The following is a 22,308-nucleotide window of genomic DNA, read 5'->3' as shown; positions in this document are numbered from 1 at the left end:
ATACTAATACTTTTTGGTATGCGTTAATACCATGGTAAAATCATGTTATTTATACATTTATTTATTACAATAGCTATAAAAAAAAGTTTTATTTTTTAAATGTTTTGAAAGAAGTCTCTTATGCTAATCAAGGCTGCATGTATTTTCATAAAAGAAAGCCGTAATATTGTAAAATGTTATTGCCATTTAAAATTATTGTTAGGTTTTTTTTGTATTTTAACATGATCCCTAAGTGTCATGATCCTTCAGAAAAACAGTTGTGCTGCTTAATATTTTTGATAAATGTTTCTCAGATGAATAGAAAGTTCAAAAGAACAGCATTTGTTTGAAATATAAATGAGTCACTGTAAATGCATACTGTCAGTTTTGAACAAAAGTAATGTGTCCTTTCCATGCAGAACAAAAACATTTTTTTAACTGACCTCAAACATTTAGAGAGGTTGTATGTATAAATATAAATAGAGATATTTTACAAAATTTTTGACATTTACTATGGTACTACTATGATATTATTTTTAGGTAGATCTTAGGTCTCATTAGAGGTCAGAAAGACACAAGCTCAGTCAAGTAGACTCTTATTGTTTATGGGTTTTGAGAAACATGCAGATTTTTAGAGGCGCATGGAGATGCGTGTGTGTGTGTGTGTGTGTGTGTGTGTGTGTGTGTGTGTGTGTGTTGTGTGTGTGTGTGTGTGTGTGTGTGTGTGTGTGTGTGTGTGTGTGTGTGTGTGTGTGTGTGTGTGTGTGTGTGTGTGTAGTCTGTGTGTGTGTGTGTGCAATAACACCGAGAGGCCTCTAATGCCGTCACAGGGGAGTTTCCAGAGGGACCGGCCCCTCACAAAATTCATGTCAGTGCTCGAATTTACTGCCAAGCACACAGTCCGCCCCTCCTCCTCTTCCTCCTCCTCTTCATCCCCCTGAGCGCTTTTCTTCTTCTCTTTGCTCTCGCCGCTCAAGCAGCATGTAACGCAAACATGCTGTGGGCAAGAGGCATCAGGGATTTCGAAACGGTTGGAAAAGGCTCTGGTACCAGTTTTGTGCACACAATGTCAAGGCAATTAACAATTAATGGGCCTCAGTTATGAACCAGGTGTCACTGGATACAGAACACTGGCTGCCCTGTGAAATATTGTGGTGACAGGTTCTAATGACATGCCATTAACAAACACTATCAATCTGAACCCATCAGTACTTGATACATTCAAATATGAATATCTATGAATCAAAGTGTTGTGATATTTCGGACTAGTTGAATAAAACAAATCGTGAGCTTAGAATTATACAGTTCTATCTCCGTTTAGGGTAGTTCTGAGATATTGAGCATCAAAGTTTTTAAATGCCTGCTGTGTTGTGAGATGGAACCTTTTTATTTTATTAATAACTACTAACAAAATATTTTCTTTACAAAAATAACACCACACAGGCATTAATAAACACCTAATGGATAAGATTATGTCAAAAACTCAATTTTGACCAAAAGTGGAGATAGAACCATATAATTCTAAGCTCACGAAATATTAATATTGGCTTCTGATTGGTCAATACTGCATTTCAGTGTGAAACTACAATTTACATTGTGTCCGAAATCACATGTATTCAGAGCGCAAAAACAGCATTTTTGCAGACCTTACGGACATTTTACCCTGAACATGTTTTTGCATTTCGTTGCATGGCTTTGAAAAAAAAAACATGTTAAAAGGGACTAGGGTGACTTCTCTGAATGTTGCACCACGTTTTGCTGCTTTTTTAGCATTTTGTGCATGAATGCTGCATTTTTGAAATGCCATGTCAAGGTAAAAAGATTTTTTGTTCGTTTGGTCCGCAAACCAAAACCCCCAAAAACATTTAGGTCCGCTTAGCGTTCACATTTGCATTTTAACAACGAATCTAAAGATACCGAACCTTAAGGTATTTTGGGATATGTTCACAACCTGATTGGTCGGCTTTTATTACGTATATTTCACAAAGGTACTTACCGAACATCCAAAACAATGCTGTGTGCTGGGCTAAATGCGCTTATGTGCGTAGCCTACATATTTTGTGTATCTACATATATACGTATTTTGAACAACTGAGTAGTTGTGAAGAGCTTATAAAATGTGTAAAAGAGTCAAAAGAGTGGCAGAAATCCCTGCATCACACACACAAACGAAGATCTGCTGCGAGGAGACCCAGTTCCGAACTGTGATGGGCAACATCGCGACTGTGACAGGTAAGAGAAGAAACAGGTATGCTTGAGCATTCTGTCCTTTTTAGGGTCATATCTTGTGAAATCATTTCACATTTTTTGTTTGTTTACCTGTCTTTGGTCCAGAGTTCGTTTGGAAGCGGACCGAGACCCATCTTTTCACCAGTCTCGATCCGCCTGTTTGATGCGCAACAGGGTTCAGATGGAAGCGTTCACACTTATTCAAATGAACCGCACTAACAGAGCAATCGCTCCAGGGTTCATTTTAATCCAACCAAACATGCCAAGTGTGAACACACCCTCAAAAATAAAGTTTTTGCCATTGAAGAACCATTATTGGTTCCTCAGAGAAGCTTTTAGTGTACAGTTCTTTAAAAGACCCATTTTCTTTTCTTAGTCTGAAAAACATTTTAATAATCCAGAGAACCTTACTTCACTATAAAGAACCTTTTGTGCAATGGAAAGGTCCTATGTATGATAAAGGTTCCTCATGGAACCATCAATAAAGATCCTTTATTTTTAAGAGTGTAGACATGTCATGTAGAGATATTTTTTATTAACGAAAGACATTTTAATGCGTTACCAATAATTTATCTCTTAATTCAAATCAAATCAGACCATGCACATTTGCTGCTAATCTGCACACTTGCATGGTTTGAATACACACTTGGTAACCATCCCTCATTGAAAAACCTGAACTCCACATTGAGGCATACACACAGCAGGGAGAAACCTTGTGCTGTTGACTCTGCAGCCGCAGAACGGTGTGTTTGCCTGCTGGGGTAGGGGTGGAGTGATGAATGTGTGTGCGCACAGGGCCCCAGTCAGGCTGCACTGCTCGGGCAAGACCAAGAAAAATAGTCTCCTGGGAGCACAGAGTGAGAGAGAGAAACGCAGGAAAGCCGAAAAATGGTCTATGAATTGAGGGAATCTTTCTAACAGCTGGACCTATAACATCTGCCACGTGTTTTGAAGCTCTGGATGCCCCACAAACGCCCCGGATTCTGTGTTTTTGAAGCTTCAAACGATAATGCATCAGGTCCGCCTATAATCCTGCGTAAACCTCTGGAAAAGCACTGGAGGTGGATGAAACATCTTTCCAGAAATGGCCCTCTAAGGTTGATGATGCGGATAAAGAGTTTGGAACAATGGACCTGGGCCTAAAAAGAGTTTAAATGTAAAGAAAAAGTGTTATTTCAAATGTTCATTCAGGTCTTAAATCCTTCCTTAGAGTAAGGGAACACCCCGCGGAGAGCTAAACACGATGGAGCTTTTTGGAACCCAGAGGCCCTGACAGGTCAGAGTGTCAGTCTGCGTTCAGCATTTAAACAAAGAGAGCTTTTATTCATCTTTTCTAGTGGATAGCAGCCCTGAGGCTGTTGGGTTAAAGCTGGGATTAGGGTGTTGGGGATGATAGTGTTCAGAATGTTTAAAAGCACTGCAATGACTATTAAGCATGAAGAACTGTCCAGTGCTCTTAAAAATAAAGGTTAAATGGTTCTTTGGAGCACTTGAAAGTTTTTACTGTAAGACCTTCTAGACCACCAGATCAAAGATCGGCTTCGACCCCGTAATGCCACAAGCAATATTGCTTCTAGATCTCAAAACGCACACCAGCAAGTCAGCGCAGTGCGTACCGCTGGACTCCAAGAAGACAGCCTCAGCGTGGACCAGGCCCAGAGAGACGAGCAGTGCTCGTGTGTGTCCAGCGGGTCGATGGGGCACGGATTTGGATTCCAAATCCTGAAGAAAGTAGTCATCGGATGCAGTGAAGAAGTCAAGAAGTTTCTTTAGGTGCGTCTTCGACGATGGAAAAGATTCTGATGTCATTGTCGCCCCTCTGCATTTTATACTGCCCAAAGGCTCGTCAGTATAATTGACAATTGCCAGTTCACTGCAGTTATCCTATAAGGTTACAGGATTTCTATGAAGGGGAAGAGTTTCCACAGCGTAACTGGGCTACACAATGTCGAAGTGACCGCTCTCGAAATGGAACCCTTTAGATTTAGAATCTGATTGTTAGGGTGTTTTGGGAGGTTTCTGTGTTGTTGCTAAGTGGTTGTTATGATTTTCTGAATGGTTTCCAGGGTGTTGTCAGGTGGTTGTTAGGGTGTTCTGGAATGTTTCTAGGTGATTGTTATGATGTTCTGAATTGTTTATAGGGCATTGCCATTTGGTTCTGGGTGGTATAATGTTACCAAGTGGTTATGACATTCTAGATGGTTTATATTACTAGATTGTTCCTGGTGTATTTGGGGTGGGGGGTTGTAGCAAGGTTGTTGTTTGGCTGGTCTAAATAGTTTCTAGGGCATTAGAAGGTGGTTTTGGGTGGTTTCTAGAATGTTGCCAAGTGGTTGTTATGATGTTCTGAATGGTTTATGGGGTATTGCTATGTGGTTCCTAATGTGTTTTGGGTGGTTTCTTTTGATAGGTGTATAAAAAAAAGTTCTTCTTAATAGTTTCTAGGGCATTGTATCTAAGGTGGTTGTTATGGTGTTTTGAATGGTTTCTAGGATGTTGCTAGGTGTTTGCTTACTGATCTAAGTCAAAAGTGCCCACCTCCAAATCTACCTGATATTCTGGACACATTTTCTCTCAGGTGAAAGATTGTAAGTCTGAACAGTTAAAAAATGTACAGCACACACGCCTCACAATTAGTGGTATAATTCAAAATGAATACTCAGGGTTATGGGTGATATAGTAATTGTGATACTACCTTAGCAAACACCACTTAGTTTTAACATACATACATATATATATATATATATATATATATATATATATATATATATATATATATATATAGGCTGGAGAGATGAGAGGTTGTTGTGATAGCAAGAGGACGGCGGAATACACATCTGCTACCTCTCCCCCTCCTTCTGGCTTGTATTCATCTGAGAGCAGCTGAGATTGCGCCAGTGGCTTCTTCAAGCGGCCCACATGACCGTGTTTATAGACGCGGTCTCAAGGTTGCTGCCCCTGACGCACATTCACACACATACTAATCGTAAACGCGCCTGTGCACACACAAACCGCTTGGTGAGCAAGAATAAAACTGCATGGGCAAAAACAGAAACGAGATTTTCTCTCCCTCGTGGGATGAATGAAAGGACGACAACATTTTTTTTAAACCGACGCGGCCCAGAAAGGTCGGGTAACATTGAGCGTGTGCTCAGATTTGTCGATAGCCAAATGTGCTTGGACTGTGCGGTCCAAAAAAAATCTGACTGGAATCAAAATCAACTTTTTAAAATAGTTTTTAAAGCATGTTCTTGGTCTTATTGTAAACGATTCATTGGCTCAAGTTATTTAAAATCAGGTCTACACACATTTATAATTTACAGTCTTTCACTTCCTGGAAAATTAGGAAAAAATATTGATGACATCATCCTGCACTACACATATTTTTACCCAATCAAGCGATGAATGAGAATGTCCCTCCCCATATTACATATTTATAATAAAATAATAACTCATGCTTCATGGCTGTAATGTAACTTATATGTCTACTGTTTATATTCAAAGGAAATAGTATGGAGTCTTTCAATGTGCCCGCCTTAACTACCTGTTTCAACAAGAAGTACATCAGCACAGGACATAAGCTATGTTAATATCCAAGGATATTTGTGCTTTCTCCATTTAAGAGGTCATATTAACGCAATGAATGTCTCTATACACATGTGTAAGAAAATTCTTGTGAGTGATCTATAATGACGTACAGGTGGAACTTGCAGGGTGTGCGTGTGTGTTTGTGGCTAGGCCTGATTTATAACTGCTGTTGGAGGCGTCGCAACGCGCAGAGAGTTTCCTGCAACCTGAGACTCGAATAGCGTGTGTTCTCTTTCTCTCTGTCCCTCTCTCTCTCGCTCGATTTGGCCGTGTGCCCACGTCCTTGTTCCAGCTCGCCACTGCTCACGCCTTCAAGCCACGGCTGCTGCCAGCATCTGACTGCACAGACAGATGGCAAGATCACAGTAACCTACCGGAGAGCGCAACTCCTACACGATCGAAAATTTCATTGACATGCAACTGACCAGCCTGACACAACAACAGTTGAACTAAAGGTGTGAGTTTAGGTCAGGACTATATTGTTTATCATTCAAAATGTATAGTAAAAAATGAAACCGTTCATCTTAAAATATAGCATAGTTTTGGTTTCGAGTTTGACAAGTGATAGGATTCGTGAATCTTAAAAAGAAAAGGTTCATAAGAGTTGTTTGTTGATAAATTGGACATCGCGCAGCGAGGATAATGCAATAGTAAGGTGTATTGTCCATTTATTGTCTTTCTCTTATCAAACTCGATTCAGACTGAGAGCTAAAACATTTTATTTGCCTTTGCGCTGTGAATAACCGCTGGGGGAAAAGGTAGGCGTCCAAGAGCCGTTAACAGAAACGAATGCCATGAAAATCATTTGTTTCCAGTATATTTTCTCCAATTCCGATTCCCAGCCCTTCTCACACTACCACATCCAAAAATGTCAACCGTATCTCATTCTATGCGTATTCTTTTATCCTCATATGCGTATCCTTTGTGTATTCCCTAAAAATATCGCCATACACACTCACCAGCCCCCACTTGCTGGCACGCACACACACTCGAGGGCAGCAATATCCTAGCAGAGATCGCGCTGAGCTATTAGAGCGCGCCGCCGAGGCCCCGAGAGACCGGCGCTCTCTGATTTCCTTTCGCAGCGCAGAATAATGCAATCCTTTCAGCCTGCCTCCCTCGCTCGCTCTCTCGCTCGCACGCTCCCTCTCTCTCTCACTCTGAGAGCTGCATGCGGCGCTCTGAAAGGCCCTTCGCAGAATTAATTAGTGTAGAGGTTACCTAATCCGCCAGAGAGCGTTTTTCCTGCCTGCCCTCAAACCAGAAATGTGCGTGTCCACGCCAAACCCCTCTCAGAGATGGGCACAGCATTGACCCTTGGAACACACACACACAAAACCTTCCGACAGCTGCAATAAAGTGGATGCCCAGTCTGCCCCTGGATTTAAACACCCTTCCCAGCTCTCTGCTTGAGGCTGACAGACAGACATCGTTTACATTGCACTGAATATGCCTACTTTTCTACGGTATAGTAGCCTAGTTATATTAATGAGTTGTACGTAGCCTATATAAAACAACAGGTGAACATACCCAGATGACTTAAATTGAGATTCTGAAGTGTGCATTCCAGTGGACTCTTAACTATCCAATGAGGCCATGAGAGATTATAAATGGCAGGGAACGGCGACACGGATAGTTTCTCGGGACCATACCAGACCAGTGGTTCTCAACATGGGGGCCGGGGCCTCAAGATGACTTAAAATTATTTAAAATATGCAAAAGCTATGTAACCTATTTAATTTTCATAGAAATCCACTGGTGTAACATTTTAAAAAGGGATAAAAAAATCCTATAGCCTATAATTGCTGTCTGAATTGTAAATTAAAATTTCTCATGTTTTATTATTAGAACCCATGCATGTTGCATGTTATGGTTACGTCAAAGCACAAGTAGGCTAAACTAGCGTAAACTACGGTCAGTTTTCTCTTTCAAGTTTACTATGGCAGATCAACATTTTGAAGAATCTTGTTGAGCGATATAAACTAAAGTAAAACAGTCGATATTTTTAATATAGGCTATCCTATTTTATATTAACTATCTGAGGTTTGTTGTCACTACAATAACGCACAATTCAAATTCAGACTAAATATATAAAATAAAATATATTAAAAAACTAATAAAATAAAATCTATGACATAATTGCTATTAAACTCATAACAATTAAAACACAATATTTGTGAATAAAATATATTTATCATAAAAAAAGAAATAAGCAAGTATCTAGTCAGTCTTCTTCAGTGTTGACGAGGTGTGTGAGTGAGGAAGACGCATCCGTCTCTCTCCGCGCGCTCTGATAGTCGAGTTCCGTCAATGTCACAGCTCTGACTAATAGATAAAGAGCGGATTAACCGTCGTAACACGGAGCCCGGGGAAGGGGGAGGGTGTAATTACCAAGCCTAATGTAATTTAATTGTTTTTTAATTAGATGGCCACATTTCTTTCCTGCGGTCCAGCTTCCACTGCGCTCTGCCGTATGTGGCTCTGTCCGCAGTCCTCAAATTATGTGATACGCAACATTTGAGCTACATTTGACAACCCAGAAAGCTATAGAAATGGCCAATAAGTCACTACATGTACAGTCATTTCTATTTTCGTTACAAGCACAACGTTTATATTTTTTTAACAGTCTATTAGTCCAGCGCCAACCAGGTTTTTTTGTGTGTGATGATGATCATATATTATAGGTTTTGTTGTTTTTAATAGCCTACGAAAATATTACTGATTGTCACTACCCCATTAAAGTACTACACATTGCATTATTGGCTTAGTGTGTTAGCCTATCCAGCTCTTAACCACAACAAATAAACAGGTCCAGTGTAAACATGTTGACCATGTAATTAATCGCTTAATCAGATTGTGTAAAAAATGATCGTGACCACTTAGAAACGCGCAAAGTAAAAATAAAGTCCTCTGTGTGTAATTAACTGTAGTAATTATCACCTCTTCAGTTCAACTAGTTGAACAATTCCATCCGAAAATAGACCGACCATTCCATTACCATCCTCTGCCTCACAACAATAATTCATCCAAACAAGAAAAAGAAAAAAAAAAGAATGAAAAAAATTCACTCATGTTTTTGGATAACAAAATATTTTTTTTTATTATCTAGCGTCTTAATTATCTGTCATACAATGACAGTTCATAGTATTAGTCCCCATTTTGAAGTTGATTTATAACCATATTAGTTTGTGAATATGACAGAAATTACTGAAACATTTGTCAAGATTCTTTAAAAAAGATTTTCTGGCCCACAGAAGAAACAGCATTTAGGTTTGAGATCTACACAAGGGAGTAAATGACAGCATTGTACATTTTGGCTATGGAGGCAGAACGAATATTGATCTAATAAGCAAGCCAACACGATTGATTTTTTTTATATTTGTCGATAATTATAACGATTTCCGCGGATGGTAACGTTACCCATGACATTTTAGAATGATCTTGATAATCGCTCAGGTCACCAACACACAATTCAAACCAATGGAATAAATTGCGCACATCATGTAGCCTACTATGACCATGATTTAAACTTATACACTTAGAACCCCATTCCAACATGTAGGTTACCCACCGACAGCGAAGATGATGCTTCATTAATTTGGATTTCATCGAACAATATTGTCCACTTCTTTTTTCTTCACCTGCTGTCCGAAAGCACACTTGATGACGTACTGAAAGCTGATTGGCTTGATTTGGTTATACGGGAAAAGGCCAATTCAATGTAACCGTCTTCAGACAAGTCTCAAATGGCACACTTCAAATGCCCTAGTGGTCTTGTTGACTTGTAATGGCCGCCGCTTTCGCGTGTTCAATTAGTCCAGGAGATGTAGAGGAGGAGAGGGTGCTCGCGAGATATGCACATATGCCTATTTTTTACAGTCTACTAATGGCATAGTCATACGATCGCGAGGGTTTTTAGCGCTCAAACTCAAAGTCATTTGAATATCCATTTTGATTGGTAAGATTAGTAGGTGACTGAGCGGAAACTTTGTGCGTTATAAAAAGGCTGGTGAATATACATCTAGGCTACTTATGTTGTACTAGTCATTTGACTAGTTTGAGCCTCACTCGCCTCTTCTTTTGGAAAACCATTCCTTTAAAAACAAGCAGGGGATTCAAGTTTACAGGGGTTAGTAATAAAAGAAAAGTGTGACAAGTGCATTAAAATTAAGGAACGTTAACCAAGCACATCATGTCTGTATCGCCATCAGACCAACAAAAGCCTCCCTCACTCCTGCCTGAGGCCTCTAATTTCCGGTGACTCTTGATTTCCTGTTTTGTCCAACAGCTCATGATGTGGCCTTCTCTCTCCCAGTTGTATGGGGCTGATCTGATGGCAGAAACGTTGCTATGGAATGTAGGGCTTAATCCCTGATTACAGTGACAAACATGGAGGTTTAATAATCTGTTCGGGCATGAATCAATCAGAGCAGCCCTATAATCTCATGCTAAATTCATTCTAACAACATGAAACGGCATTCCCAACCCATTTTTACTTCTGTAATGGGACATTTTTCAGAATAAAACTAAATGAACAAGTTTTATACGTGATTTTTGAAATAATGTACACTAATAAACAGGGTGTTGCACCAAATGTTGGGGCCCGATCACAGAACCAAGGGGTGGGCCCCTCACAACACTAGAATATATATCAATATATCTTTGTGGGCCCCCCCTTCGCTGAGGGCCCGTTACTCAGTTCTACTATTACCCCCTGTCTGACGCCCCTGCTAATAAATCAGTCACAATAAAACCAGAAAGTAAATATGGCAGATTACTGTCATATTAACTTAAAATATAAGAAAACCACAACATGTACACAATCTTTTATTGCCATTTATTTAAAGGAACTTTTTTTGGTAAAATATAAATACAAATGATAGCGTATGTAATTACAAAGTCCGATCACTTCTCCAAAAAACCAAAACAAAAAAAAACAACAAGAACACTTCAGAAACAAGTTACTGAAATAGTTAACCCATTATTTACAAGTTCAAGCATCTCTGCCTAACAAAGCATCAGATTAGTATTTTACATTTACTTTAATATTTTACAAAGAAAAGCCACATTAAAATATCTTAATTTCTACTCATAAATAAGTGACTTAGTCAAAAGAACAGCTTGCGTACAGGGTACGAAACAGCTTTGTAGATTAGAGTTTTACACGGTAGACCAAAAAAATCCCACACTGGTTACTGGTCAACACTATAAAAACGTCTACTCCAGTCAAGAAAAATCGCCCAGTCTGACGAAGTGCGCTAATGAACTCTTGACAAACCGAAGGGGCTTCCGGCCTCTGTAAATCCTCTAACGTTGACATCACGATTAAAACCCCGATCCAAGCAGATTAGGTATTTACAACATCGTAACTCCAATTATAAAATAAAGACCTGACTAAACAAGACAAAAAAGGCAGCGCATATATATATATATATTTATTTATATATATATTTATATCTATATATAATACACACAAATAAAATACAGTGACTGTATATATACTTATATTCCTATTTAGAAAACATCTCTTTTAAACGATAGAGATCGTTGTTGCGACAATGGCTTCAGATCTCATAGTTAGCCAGAGATAGTATTCCAAATCTCAGGTCCGTTCTCTTTCGATTTCTGCAGAATGTACACTATGTACAGGTTTGCATCGTCACCAGGAGAATTAGTATGCAAACAGGGAGTAAGAGATGTCGAGAAGTTCCAAATCCTTCTCATAGCCAAACAGAAAGATCAGCTGCACAGGGACCAAATTTTGCTTTTGGCTACCAGTCCAGAAGTTCCTTGAAATGTCAAGAACCGCATCCAAATATCCTTTTCCTCTGCTTCTAGTTCTCCATGGCTCTCTAAGGGTCTGTCCGAGAGTCGAGAGCATGTTCAGAGGCTCACGAGCGAAGTCTGGATGCTGGCTCCCAGCGGTTGTCCAGGCATTCGAGCGATGACCCCAGCAGCGCCACCAGTTCGGCGCTGATTTCCACCAGATCCAACAGTTCCTTGCTGTCTGGCAAGAATCCCTCGAGCTCTTCAGGACAGGAGAACAGCTGACTCAAAGACGCCTGCTTGTAGAATTCCGCCTCGGCTATCGTCACTACCTCGATGTGTGTGAACGTGGCACGAAACGTTCTGGCTGACATCTTCAGGCGCTTGAGGACGTCCGAGAGCAGCAACCAGTTCCTAGGTCTGAGAAAAGGAATGAGAGAAAGATTAATTAGCTGAAAAAAAGAGCAAGAGCACTACTTCAGAGAAAGGACAAATAGGTTTTTATTTTATATTTTGGCTTTTTTTATTTATAGCATACTAAAAATAGATGAAATGATGCACAAAGTAGGCGCAAACTCGCGTTGTAAAGGTATTCACCCTAACATTGTGCCACTTTAGAGAATGGAAAAAAATCTGGTTTTATTTTTATGTTTTGACCTTTTTTATTGAAAGCATACTAAAAGAAGAGATTAAATGATGCGCTAAGTCTGAACTTGCAGCGTCAAGGTTTTAATGCGAGCATCGTGCTGGCTATTTTGATGCAACTTCAGTGAAAAGAAATAAAATAGTTGTTTTTTATTTTATGTTTTGGCCTTTATTTATAGGATATTACAAATAGATGAAATGACGTGCAAAGTATGTACGAACTTGTAATGTCAAGGTTTTCACGGTAGCATTATGATGGCTAGTTTGCGCTACTTCAGAGAATGGAAAGAATCATTTTGTTTTATGTTTTAGCCTTTTTATTCAATGCATACTATGGGTACGTTTACACAACAACGATATCCTTGAAACGGATAACTTTTTACTTTCAGTACTTCCGCGTACAGACGACACCATTGTCAAAACGATCCCCATTTGCACGGATCCGCGAAAACGACTAAAGCGCTGTATTCTGCTGTCAGGCCATTACATGGCAATGAAACACTATAGACTGAACAAGTAATAAGCATGTACATGATGTCATCATCTTCAGAGATTCCATTTTTTTATTGTTTACATGGAGACCGTTTTCAAAAACTTGCACTTTGAAACCCGTTTTCAAAACTGAGTTTTTAGGCGCCCAAAAACCAGTTGTGTAAACGAACGGCCAACACGCATAAAAAGTTTTACGGTTTTATTTTATGTTTTAGACTTTATCAAAAGCATACTAAAAAGAAGAGTTTACACTGCGAACTTGAAGTGTCTAGGTGAGCGCCAAGGCTGAATGTGTCAGAACCAATGCACAAAGTTAGAAACACCAAACGGAAGACAAATAAAGTATGCGCACATACACCTTGTCAAGTACTCCCCTGCGCAGACACGCATTCAGATAATTAGACAAAATTACACAAAGATTCTCAAGGCCTTTGCTCGCCCAGAAACACAATGGGCTGCTACACACACACACACACACACACACACACACAAAGACCATAGACCGTGCCTGTCAGACGCACACACACATACACAGCGGGGAAAGCAGTAACAGGCAGCGCTCAATCGATGGCACTTGAGGCGGTCTGTGGCTCTTGCGGAGCACGGAACGCTGAATGGAGTGGGAGAGGGAAAAGAGAGAGAGGGAGAGAGGGCAAGCGAGAAGGGGGAGGAAATGTGAGGAGTGCAGAAAGCCATTAATACTGCATCAGCCAGCCGCGCCGAGCGAAAGAGCGAGCGAACGAGGGCGAATGAGAATGGGGGAGGGGAAGGCCAGAGACAAGCGCAGACTGAAGATTATACACAACAGTGAGCGCGGCAGCTGAGCCTGGGAGCGAGACAGCGAGCGGGCGGGCGGGCGAGCGAGGGAGGAAGGGAGGGGTGGTGAGAGAGAGCGGAGCGCGGTAACGGCAGAGCGAGAGCCTGTGTGGGAGGTAATTAGCTGTGTCTGTTTAGCAGCGTGTCACTAGACTGTCTCTCTCGTGCGTGCTTTTGCTGTCCTCGCTCTGTTTAAGTGCGACGGGCCTCACGTCTCCACTAACGCTAAACTAACGTCGTCACTGGCTGTCAGTCTCCGCACTCCGCAACGGTGTGCTTTTAAGGGAAACACCTGTCATCTAGGTCAACGCTAACTCAACTATTACGCAACCAATAATCGTCTAGTCACGATCAGATTTTGACAAAACCTCTCTATTGATGAATTGCAAGAATCCCAAAATTTCAATAGTGTCGGCCCAGATTAGGCTCACATCTGGTACGAGTTGTATCCATTTGTACCAGATGTGGCCCGGATGTGGGCCGACACTATGTTGCTGTCTGGGATGGCTTTGCACATTCAATGATCATCTAATGCAATGTTTCCCAACCTATTCCTGGGATAAGAATCTCTATAACAGAATTCCACATTTCCAATATTTGGCCATTCTCAGGATTCTCACCTGATCAATGATGTACACTTTCCCACTATCTCTACCACTAAAAAAACTGTTTTTGTGCTAAATAAAAGTAGTTGTGGACAAATATCAGTCAAGACAGAGGTTTAAGGCTCTTACCCCTGTGAGAGAGACACCTGGATGTTATAGCACGGCAACAGCGGTCTATCGGAGAACTCGAATTCGAAAACTTCTCTCTGTTCGTCCTCATCTTCGCCGGGTCCAGGGGGGTTGGCCAGGATATCGTAACCAGACGAGTCGTCAGCAGCCTCTGTAAGCAAGAGAGAAAAGGTGTGAATTATGGAACAACACACACACTTGCGAGTGTTTCCGAGAGCTACCAATGGATTACACTCCCATGATATCCCTTTAAAATTCCCTTTCTTCCCTCCCTCTTCCCTGTCGGATTCACGCCGGGACATGGTTTTGTGGCGTCGCTCTCTGAACGCGCTCTCCTATTTGCACTCTCTTCCATTAAGCGGCACTGCGGGAAGAGCCGCGTGTGAAGCCACTTCACTCATTTGTGTGCGCTAGTGGCACAGCGTAAGCCTCAGAGCGAAACAGGCGCCTCTACCTCTTTCTGTTACGCTTTGGGTTTTTCCGAGGCGGCGCAGAGCTCCCAAAAATAGCCGCGCAGCTCCCTTCCACACCTCCCCTTCTCTCCCGGCTTTGTTATTCCAGGAATCCAAGGGAAAATGTGCAGTAGCAGTGGGTTTGTTTTCGGCCAGCTGGAGATGGGCCCGCTCACACACACACACACACACACACACACACACACACACACACACACACACACACACACACACACACACACACACACACACACACACACACACACACACACACACACACAGAGCGATCTGCTGATATATGGCAGCCAGGGGAACTCTCGCTACGCAGCTAGAATTCATTTAAAAAAAGAGCAATAAAAAATACTGCCATCTATTTTTGCCCCCATGGTTCCGACCCCACCACCCAGTGCATAGGGATTTTTATATAAATTCTTTCAAGCGAACATCAGAGAGGGAGAAGCACACATGGCTGCTGTTTTTTCAATTTTAGATCAATGACTGTCTACAAACATTGATGATTCACACAGAGATTTACCTTCAGGTGTTTACCCATCTCTGTCTGTCTGTCTGTCTGCATGATTCTTTTCTTTTTTCCATTGTTTCATGCATCTGTTAGTGTGGGAGTGTGCGAATGTGTGTGTTCGAGTGTGAAAGTGGTACTCACCGCACACTGCGCTGCCGTAAAACTCCCAGTACACACCGGGGTCATCGTCCACTCTGCCCTGCAGGTCGGCAAAGTAATCTAGAGTGAGAAAGAGAGAGCGAGAAGAGACCATTAGTGATGTAAACAGGAAGCAGCTAATACAGAAATCTTGGCAGATACTGACAGCTGATTTTTCCCCACCGCATAATAGACAAAAACCATTATGGTTTCAGATATGCCAAGTAGTATAGATTTATAATATTAGCAATCAAAAATTCAAGCTAATATTAGCATAAGCGGATGCCAGGGCTTGACATTAACTTATTTGCTCAGCAGCCACTGTGGCTACTGGTTTTCCAAAGTTACTTGCCACTCAGCATTTTCACTGTTTTTCCACAATTTTGACATTGATACCATAGGGGAAAAGTGCCATACAGATCATTTTAATATGATGTCATAATTTGGCAGCAGACATTAAGCTGCCGTCGCTTTAAAACCTGACACACGGATCCATTATTCTGTTACACATTTGTTTTCTTTCTCAACTGTTTACATTCACTTAAAATATAACTGACTGTTTACTTGAATCCTTGCCAAGACCGGCATTTTGACATTATTTTGAGTGTATTTGACTGTTTAAGCGCAATAAGCAGAGAAAAATAACTCAATTTAGTACTTAGAGGCGGCTTTATGTGATACTGCTTCAGATCTAGAATTCGTGCTAAATAGCCAACAAATAAGATGTCACATGAAAACAAATAAATAAAAATAAATATGATTAAAATGTATTAAAATACAATTGACGAACGATAAATATTGTTTAAATAATGTAAAACAAAGAAAAAAAATGTAGATAATTAATTTAAATATAATAATATGGTTAAAAAAATGCGGATGTTTAAATAAATAAAAAAATAAAATCAAATATCATTAGATAAACTACATTTACCAAACAACTAAACGAATACCAGTAGATAAAAGTAGTACAATTCGGCAGATACAATATAATGACTGATAATATGGTGCAAATGCTAAACAGACCACAATGACCAAGCAACTATATGACAATTTTCTCCTATAGAATGCAGAGACTTTGAGCGTGCAACCACATAACGCTTGCAGAATGTCAGATTCCACTTGGCACGGCGGAACACCGTCAGCGGTTACGGGAGCCGCGTTTGCCAGCGTCGCCATTAACAATTCCACCCAGAGAAAGAGCGAGAAAGAGCGGTTGATTAGAAGGCTCCTACAGAGGAAAAACAAATTTGGGGAGGGTCTTTAAATCAGTGCCGCAGACAGCAGAACGGGACAAGCCTGCTGATTTACACACACACACCCAATATTCTGCCCAGCGCTTCCAGGCCGAGCGCTTTCCTGCCTCACGAACTCATGCATAATCAAACACACACGCAGCCAGTCAGTGTGAACCTCCGCCATGTGACTGAGCTGCCCTTTAACTGGCAGCCCTGAAGCTAATCCACACACACACACACACACAGACTCGTACGTATTAAGACGGCTTTGGAGGTGAACTTGCGACTGCCGTCAAGAACAAATGGCGGCTGTGTACAAATTGCTTTGCAATGCCCTCTAGTTCAGCTTGAAACTTTCAGACCATTAATCAAGCAATGCCTCAAAAACCCCGACCACTGTCACTGAAAGAGAGAGAGACCGTCACAGTGCAGCTGTGTTCAGACGAGAGGGGTCAGTGTTAACACAAACACAGAAAAGTCCGTCTCGCTAAATGCCACGTCTCCTGCGATGCCATCTTCACATGCACCCGGAGCACAGCTTGTCTTTTCCATGTGAACGTCTAACCTTGAGCATTGAAACTTTACCTCCGTGCACAACGGGCATCGAAAAGTGCAATGACAAGGTCAACGGTCCACTAACAATAAAATCTGATGGTATAAATAACTCTTAACAAAAAATTTATTCTCAACTTCAAAACGGAAAGTAACATGTTTAGCCTAAAACATTAAATTTGAAGCATTTAATATGGAATTTCTATGCCATTAGTGAAACCAAACAGAAATGCAATTTATTTGATTGTTCGAGTGGCTTGACATATCAATTAACCAATGGCAAGTTAGGGGCGGGATTTGTCTGACCAATGGCAGGATTGTTTGCTATAATGAATGTTTTAAAACAAGTTTCAACTCTGCTTGGTTCTGCTAGTTGTGCAGAAATTACACATTTTAGCTTTAAATATAATTTGTGCAAGCTCAAGTTTTCTAAAACTTTAATTTCTTTAAATCTTTAAACTCATTCACAGATACACAAATTAAGTCTCCCATCAAGCTTCCAGGTGTTTTCTTAAAACGAAGACTGTACTTTGATTGGATTTACAAAGCTCTTAAACTTCCAGCAACCACCAGTGGGAAAAAAAACACGTCAAGCGAGTTAAAATCAAGGGGTCAAAATGATGTCAAAAGCTTTTTTGTTCTAAATCCATAAAAATGATACTCCATTTTAATCTTAGATGGCTGTATGGATCCAGATTAGGCCAGATTATGGTTCCAAATATTGTTGCGCGAGACAAGCCCCGTACACCCTTCAAAAGACAAGGCACACAAGACCGAATAAAGACACGCACACGGACAAACACACACACACACATAATCTCCTTTCAGGGAAAGCTGATTTGCAGGAGCTAAAGGCTTCTCCTCCGCTCCAGCTGTTGCTTAGTAACCAGATAGCCAAGCGGAGCTGAGCCCTCCGCTCCTACAGGAGGGAAATTCTGGGAATAGAGGTGGAAGAGAGGAACAACGCTCTCTTACCAGACAAAAAACACTCCATTATGTCGCTGTGGGTCATCTTTAGTAAACCGCGGCCCGAGTAGGTGGCTAAAGTCGGATCGGCGCCATATGACAGCAACAGTCGGACCACATCTAGATGATCGTTTTCCACAGCATCATGAAGAGGCCTGTTAGAAGAGAGAACAGATCATTTACTTCACAAACAAACAACAACAACCACAACAATACATTATAATGCAATCTAATTTATCCATCAGAATTTCATCGGATCATGAAAAGTAGACTATGACATTACTTATTTTATAAAGTTCACCTCTAACTTTCACAATGCAACAAAATTACCTTAACTTATAAGGTAATCATAAGTACAAGTTATTCATATATACATATATATGTGTGTGTGTGTGTTGTAGTATTAAAGAATTTCCTCATCAAATTGTGAATAATTAATTATAAATAAAATAAACACATACTAATTATTATTATTTGAGGTTATTCATGGGTGTGAAAAATGTAAAATAAATTAAATATACACACACATATACATATATATATATATATATATATACACACACACACACATATATAGTGTATTATTAAAAAAGTAAACAGTAAATATTTGATTAATTATGGTCTTTTGCTGTTTTAAATTCCAAAAATATTTACCGAAACTTCAATTTCACTGTCTTTGGTAACTGAGATTTTTTTTGCTAAAACAGTTCAGTTACTTCACTTGTCCATAATTACCTTAATTTTATCAGCTGGCATTGCCCAATAAAACAGCCATTAAAACCTGTCACTGTCATTCATCTTTCCAACAGGAATCGGAGCGCTAAATGAAATTGGATTTTTAAGTGTATAGGAAAGACAGGGATCTCACACGCCTAATCTGCTCTTCTTGCGGTAATTATCCAAGCTAAGATTCTCGGCCTCTTCTGTTGTTGTAAAGCCATTATTACCAAACATATAATTACTGACATTGAGTGTACGTGTGTCAGCACATGTGTGCATGTGTAATTATCAGCGCCGCAGCGGCACACACATGCTCAGGAAGTCATGGAAACCAGTCCTGCTTTGTTTCGGCTCTTTTATTTAGGTGACATCATGCATGCGTTTACCTGGTGCCGTCCTGTGCGCTGCAGTTGATGTCAGCCCCGTGCTCCAGTAAGTGCTGTACGATGGAGAGCCAGCCACGGGAACAGGCCTCGTGGAGCGCGCAGTAACCCGCATTATCCCGATGATTCACGTCACACACTTTATTCTCCAGACAGTACAAAACCACCTCCTACAGCGAGAGAGAGAGAGAGAGAGAGAGAGAGAGGGAGAGAGAGGGAGAGAGAGGGAGAGAGAGAGACAGAATACGAGTGGTTACTATGGTGCAGCGAGGAATGAAATTCATTAAACACCATTAAAGAGCGTAGAGAAAGAGAGAGAGACAGGCCGAGAGCAGACAGACAGTTCTTGCCCAGAGCTGATTATTGATGTGTGAGGTATCAGGGGTTTTACAGGCGAATCCTGCCCCCAAGCCTGCTGTTCACTTTCTATACGAGACGCCTGAGACGGCACTATGTGTGTGTGTGTGTGTGTGTGTGTGTGTGTGTGTGTGTGTGTGTGTGTGTGTGTGTGTGTGTGTGTGTGTGTGTGTGTGTGTGTGAGAGTCTACTAGCAGCAGCAGTGTAGGAGCGACTTGAAAGGAGGGGGAAAATGTGAGCGGTGCTTGCCCGTGCAAAACCGGCTGCCGGGATGTTTGTGTTGGCAACACTTTTTCCATATTTTCACACCTCTAAGATATTTTGGTGCCTAAAAATGTCTGATGACTCACGGGGTCCCACTGGAGAAGCCTCTGCACACCAACCCAAGCCAAAAGAACCCAACAACATGCTAAGGGTTGTTGATATGCAGTTTCTAAGGTGTTTCCATTTTTGGTTAGAATGTTGCCATGCAGCTCCTGAACAGTCGTTAGCATGTTACTATGTGGTTGTTAGGGTGTTCTGGGCTGGCACAATTCCTAGAACCTAGATTCTATGACTTGGGATCTAATTTTGTCATAAGTTTGGTTGATAAAAGTAGGCGGGCCTAATACCATAGCATTACAGAGATTTCCGCAATTTATAGCGGCATTACAGCTGATATCAATATGATGGTCCCATTTGTGCTTCCCGCCATTGGCATATACACTGATTAAAAACATTGTCTGCAAGAGGACAGAATTACAGAGAGCCCTCGTGGAATTAATTGGAGTTCTTCCGCAAGCTCGGATTTAAAGGAACTCCCTCATCCATCACCGTGAGCCTCATGCATGGTGGCAACAAAAACAAGCGCGCGCACACACACACACACACACACACACAGATGGGCTGGCAAGGGGAGGGCCGGTGTCCGCTCGGCGCTCAGACGAATGAGGGCATTAGGATTCAGGAGGCGTAGCGCTCGCACTTCAACTCTGGCAGCTTCTCAGAGAGCGCATTCAACCCCTCCCTCGACAGAGTCGCACAGTGGTACGACCTGCCCCACGCTGCTGCCAGCAGCTCTGCCTCGCGCTTCCCGCCGGCTCCGTATCCAGGATACGGCATGCCGCCGGCATGACTGAAAAAAAGCCCAAGCCGTTAGCAGGGGCGCCGAGCCGTTAACGAGCCCAAACGGGAAGCTCTCGCTCCAGCGCGGATGTTCGCTTCCATCAGCCTGGAGAGGTGGACCAAAACACATGGAAGGTAAAACACACAACCCAACCACGCTCAATTACTGAAAGCGAGCCGCAGTTCAAGAGAGAATTTCTCTATTTCCGTTTATGTTTCCATCGCCTCATTCCCTTTCCAGCGAAGTCTTTCTCTCTCTCCCGCCTCAGGGAGTTCCTCAGTGTTTGCAGGCAGGAGAGCTGAGTGTTACATTAAACAGACAATAAAGCCGTGTTACACACAGCCTAGCAAGAAAAAGATGTGTTGTGAGAACTGCTCTTTGCTGTGGCGTTTCCTCCCCCGCGGTCCCCTGCAAAAACGACTCCCAGCTAAGCTAACAACTGCAATCAATGCATCACTCAAGACACTTAACCCTTTAACAACAGCAATCCCACAAAACAAGACGCCAGGACAGCTCTAGATTGAACCCGAGGTGCAACCATTTCACCATGACCTCAAAGCCTAGTCAATCCAACCCACATCATAAAAAAAATAAAAGAGCAAAAACTACAGCTTGCTTCGGGAGAAAGAGAGACGCTCAGACAGGAAAGAGAAGGGGAAGCTTTACAAGACAGACCTGAACTGAAACCAGTCTGGGTCACTGCTAGGCTCTAGTCAAATTCTGATCCTGGCTGATAGAAGTTGGAGACAGTTTATAAAGAGTTTGAAACTCTGAGACAGTTGATAAACCGTTATAGAATTGAGGCAGCTTTGTGTGAATTGTTTTTCAGAGTCTAATGTGTAGCGGCTTCTTAATGATCCTCTGGCTACGCACAGTGCTGACGAATGTTCTAATTTTACACGCAACTCAGGAAAAAACAGCCTTCAGACTGAGCAGGCGTCACGTTGCATTGGAAAGTGAGCGGCTAGGGAGAGAGACAGACAAAAAAAGACGACAAGAAAGAGCAGGATATGCAGAGGGGGAGATGGAGCGTCGAAACTCCCTCAGCATGGTTTTAAATGAGAGCGCCATGGCTGGAATGGGAGCTGTGATAACAGAGGGAAAAGGGTTGAGGTGGCCTCCACAGAAGAAGTACATCATTAACGGATCAGGAATTTCCCTGACAGCCGGCCAGGACAATACTGAACGTGCGGACGAGTGTGAATGCGTACGTGCGCGAACATGCGATATCGTCTTGCTCAGCCAGACCTTTGACTAAACGGCAGATTGCAAACCACAGTGTGTTTTTACATGCCGTTTAAGGGTGGGTTTACCGGAGATAGATTATACCACAATAACAGGACACACAACTCTGAATATCTCTCAAAGACAATTTGTCAAATCCAGTGATTAGTTCTTCCAGAAAAGCGATACTATAAACCCAGCAGGCAGACTGATTTGAAAATCCCTGTGTGCCCTTAGTCCCGGAAGTTGCATAAAGTCAGCCAATCAGTTTAGCACTTGCCAAATCAAGAAAATGCTTTCCAGTTTTATGTGAAATATGCATCAGACAGATTTTGTGCGGTCCGGAGGCGTCTGTGGCTGAGACTGCAAGATATAGCTAACTGCTGTCGCTCTGAGAGTTGAAG

At 41.6% G+C, this 22,308-nt stretch overlaps 1 protein-coding gene across 2 annotated transcripts in view; it reads right to left on the bottom strand.

Moving 5' to 3' along the window:
- Window positions 1–11,541: 11,541 nt before the first annotated feature.
- The window catches only part of bcor (BCL6 corepressor), a 40,471-nt gene continuing 29,704 nt past the window's right edge, over window positions 11,542–22,308 (bottom strand). For both annotated transcript variants that reach the window (XM_077226108.1, XM_077226109.1), the window contains 5 exons: window positions 19,222–19,388; window positions 18,125–18,270; window positions 15,366–15,443; window positions 14,250–14,400; window positions 11,542–11,982 (listed from right to left, as the gene is read on the bottom strand). In XM_077226108.1, the coding sequence (XP_077082223.1) occupies window positions 11,688–11,982; window positions 14,250–14,400; window positions 15,366–15,443; window positions 18,125–18,270; window positions 19,222–19,388 (837 nt within the window). In that variant the 3' untranslated portion in view covers window positions 11,542–11,687. The remainder of the gene's footprint in view (window positions 11,983–14,249; window positions 14,401–15,365; window positions 15,444–18,124; window positions 18,271–19,221; window positions 19,389–22,308) is intronic.

Source organism: Siphateles boraxobius, unplaced genomic scaffold, assembly GCF_051911475.1.
Source record: "Siphateles boraxobius isolate OS27281-9 unplaced genomic scaffold, OSU_SipBor_1 13, whole genome shotgun sequence".
NCBI lineage: Eukaryota > Metazoa > Chordata > Actinopteri > Cypriniformes > Leuciscidae > Siphateles > Siphateles boraxobius.
The sequence above is the reverse complement of the archived record's forward strand: the minus strand, read 5'-3'. Positions and strand labels throughout refer to the sequence as shown.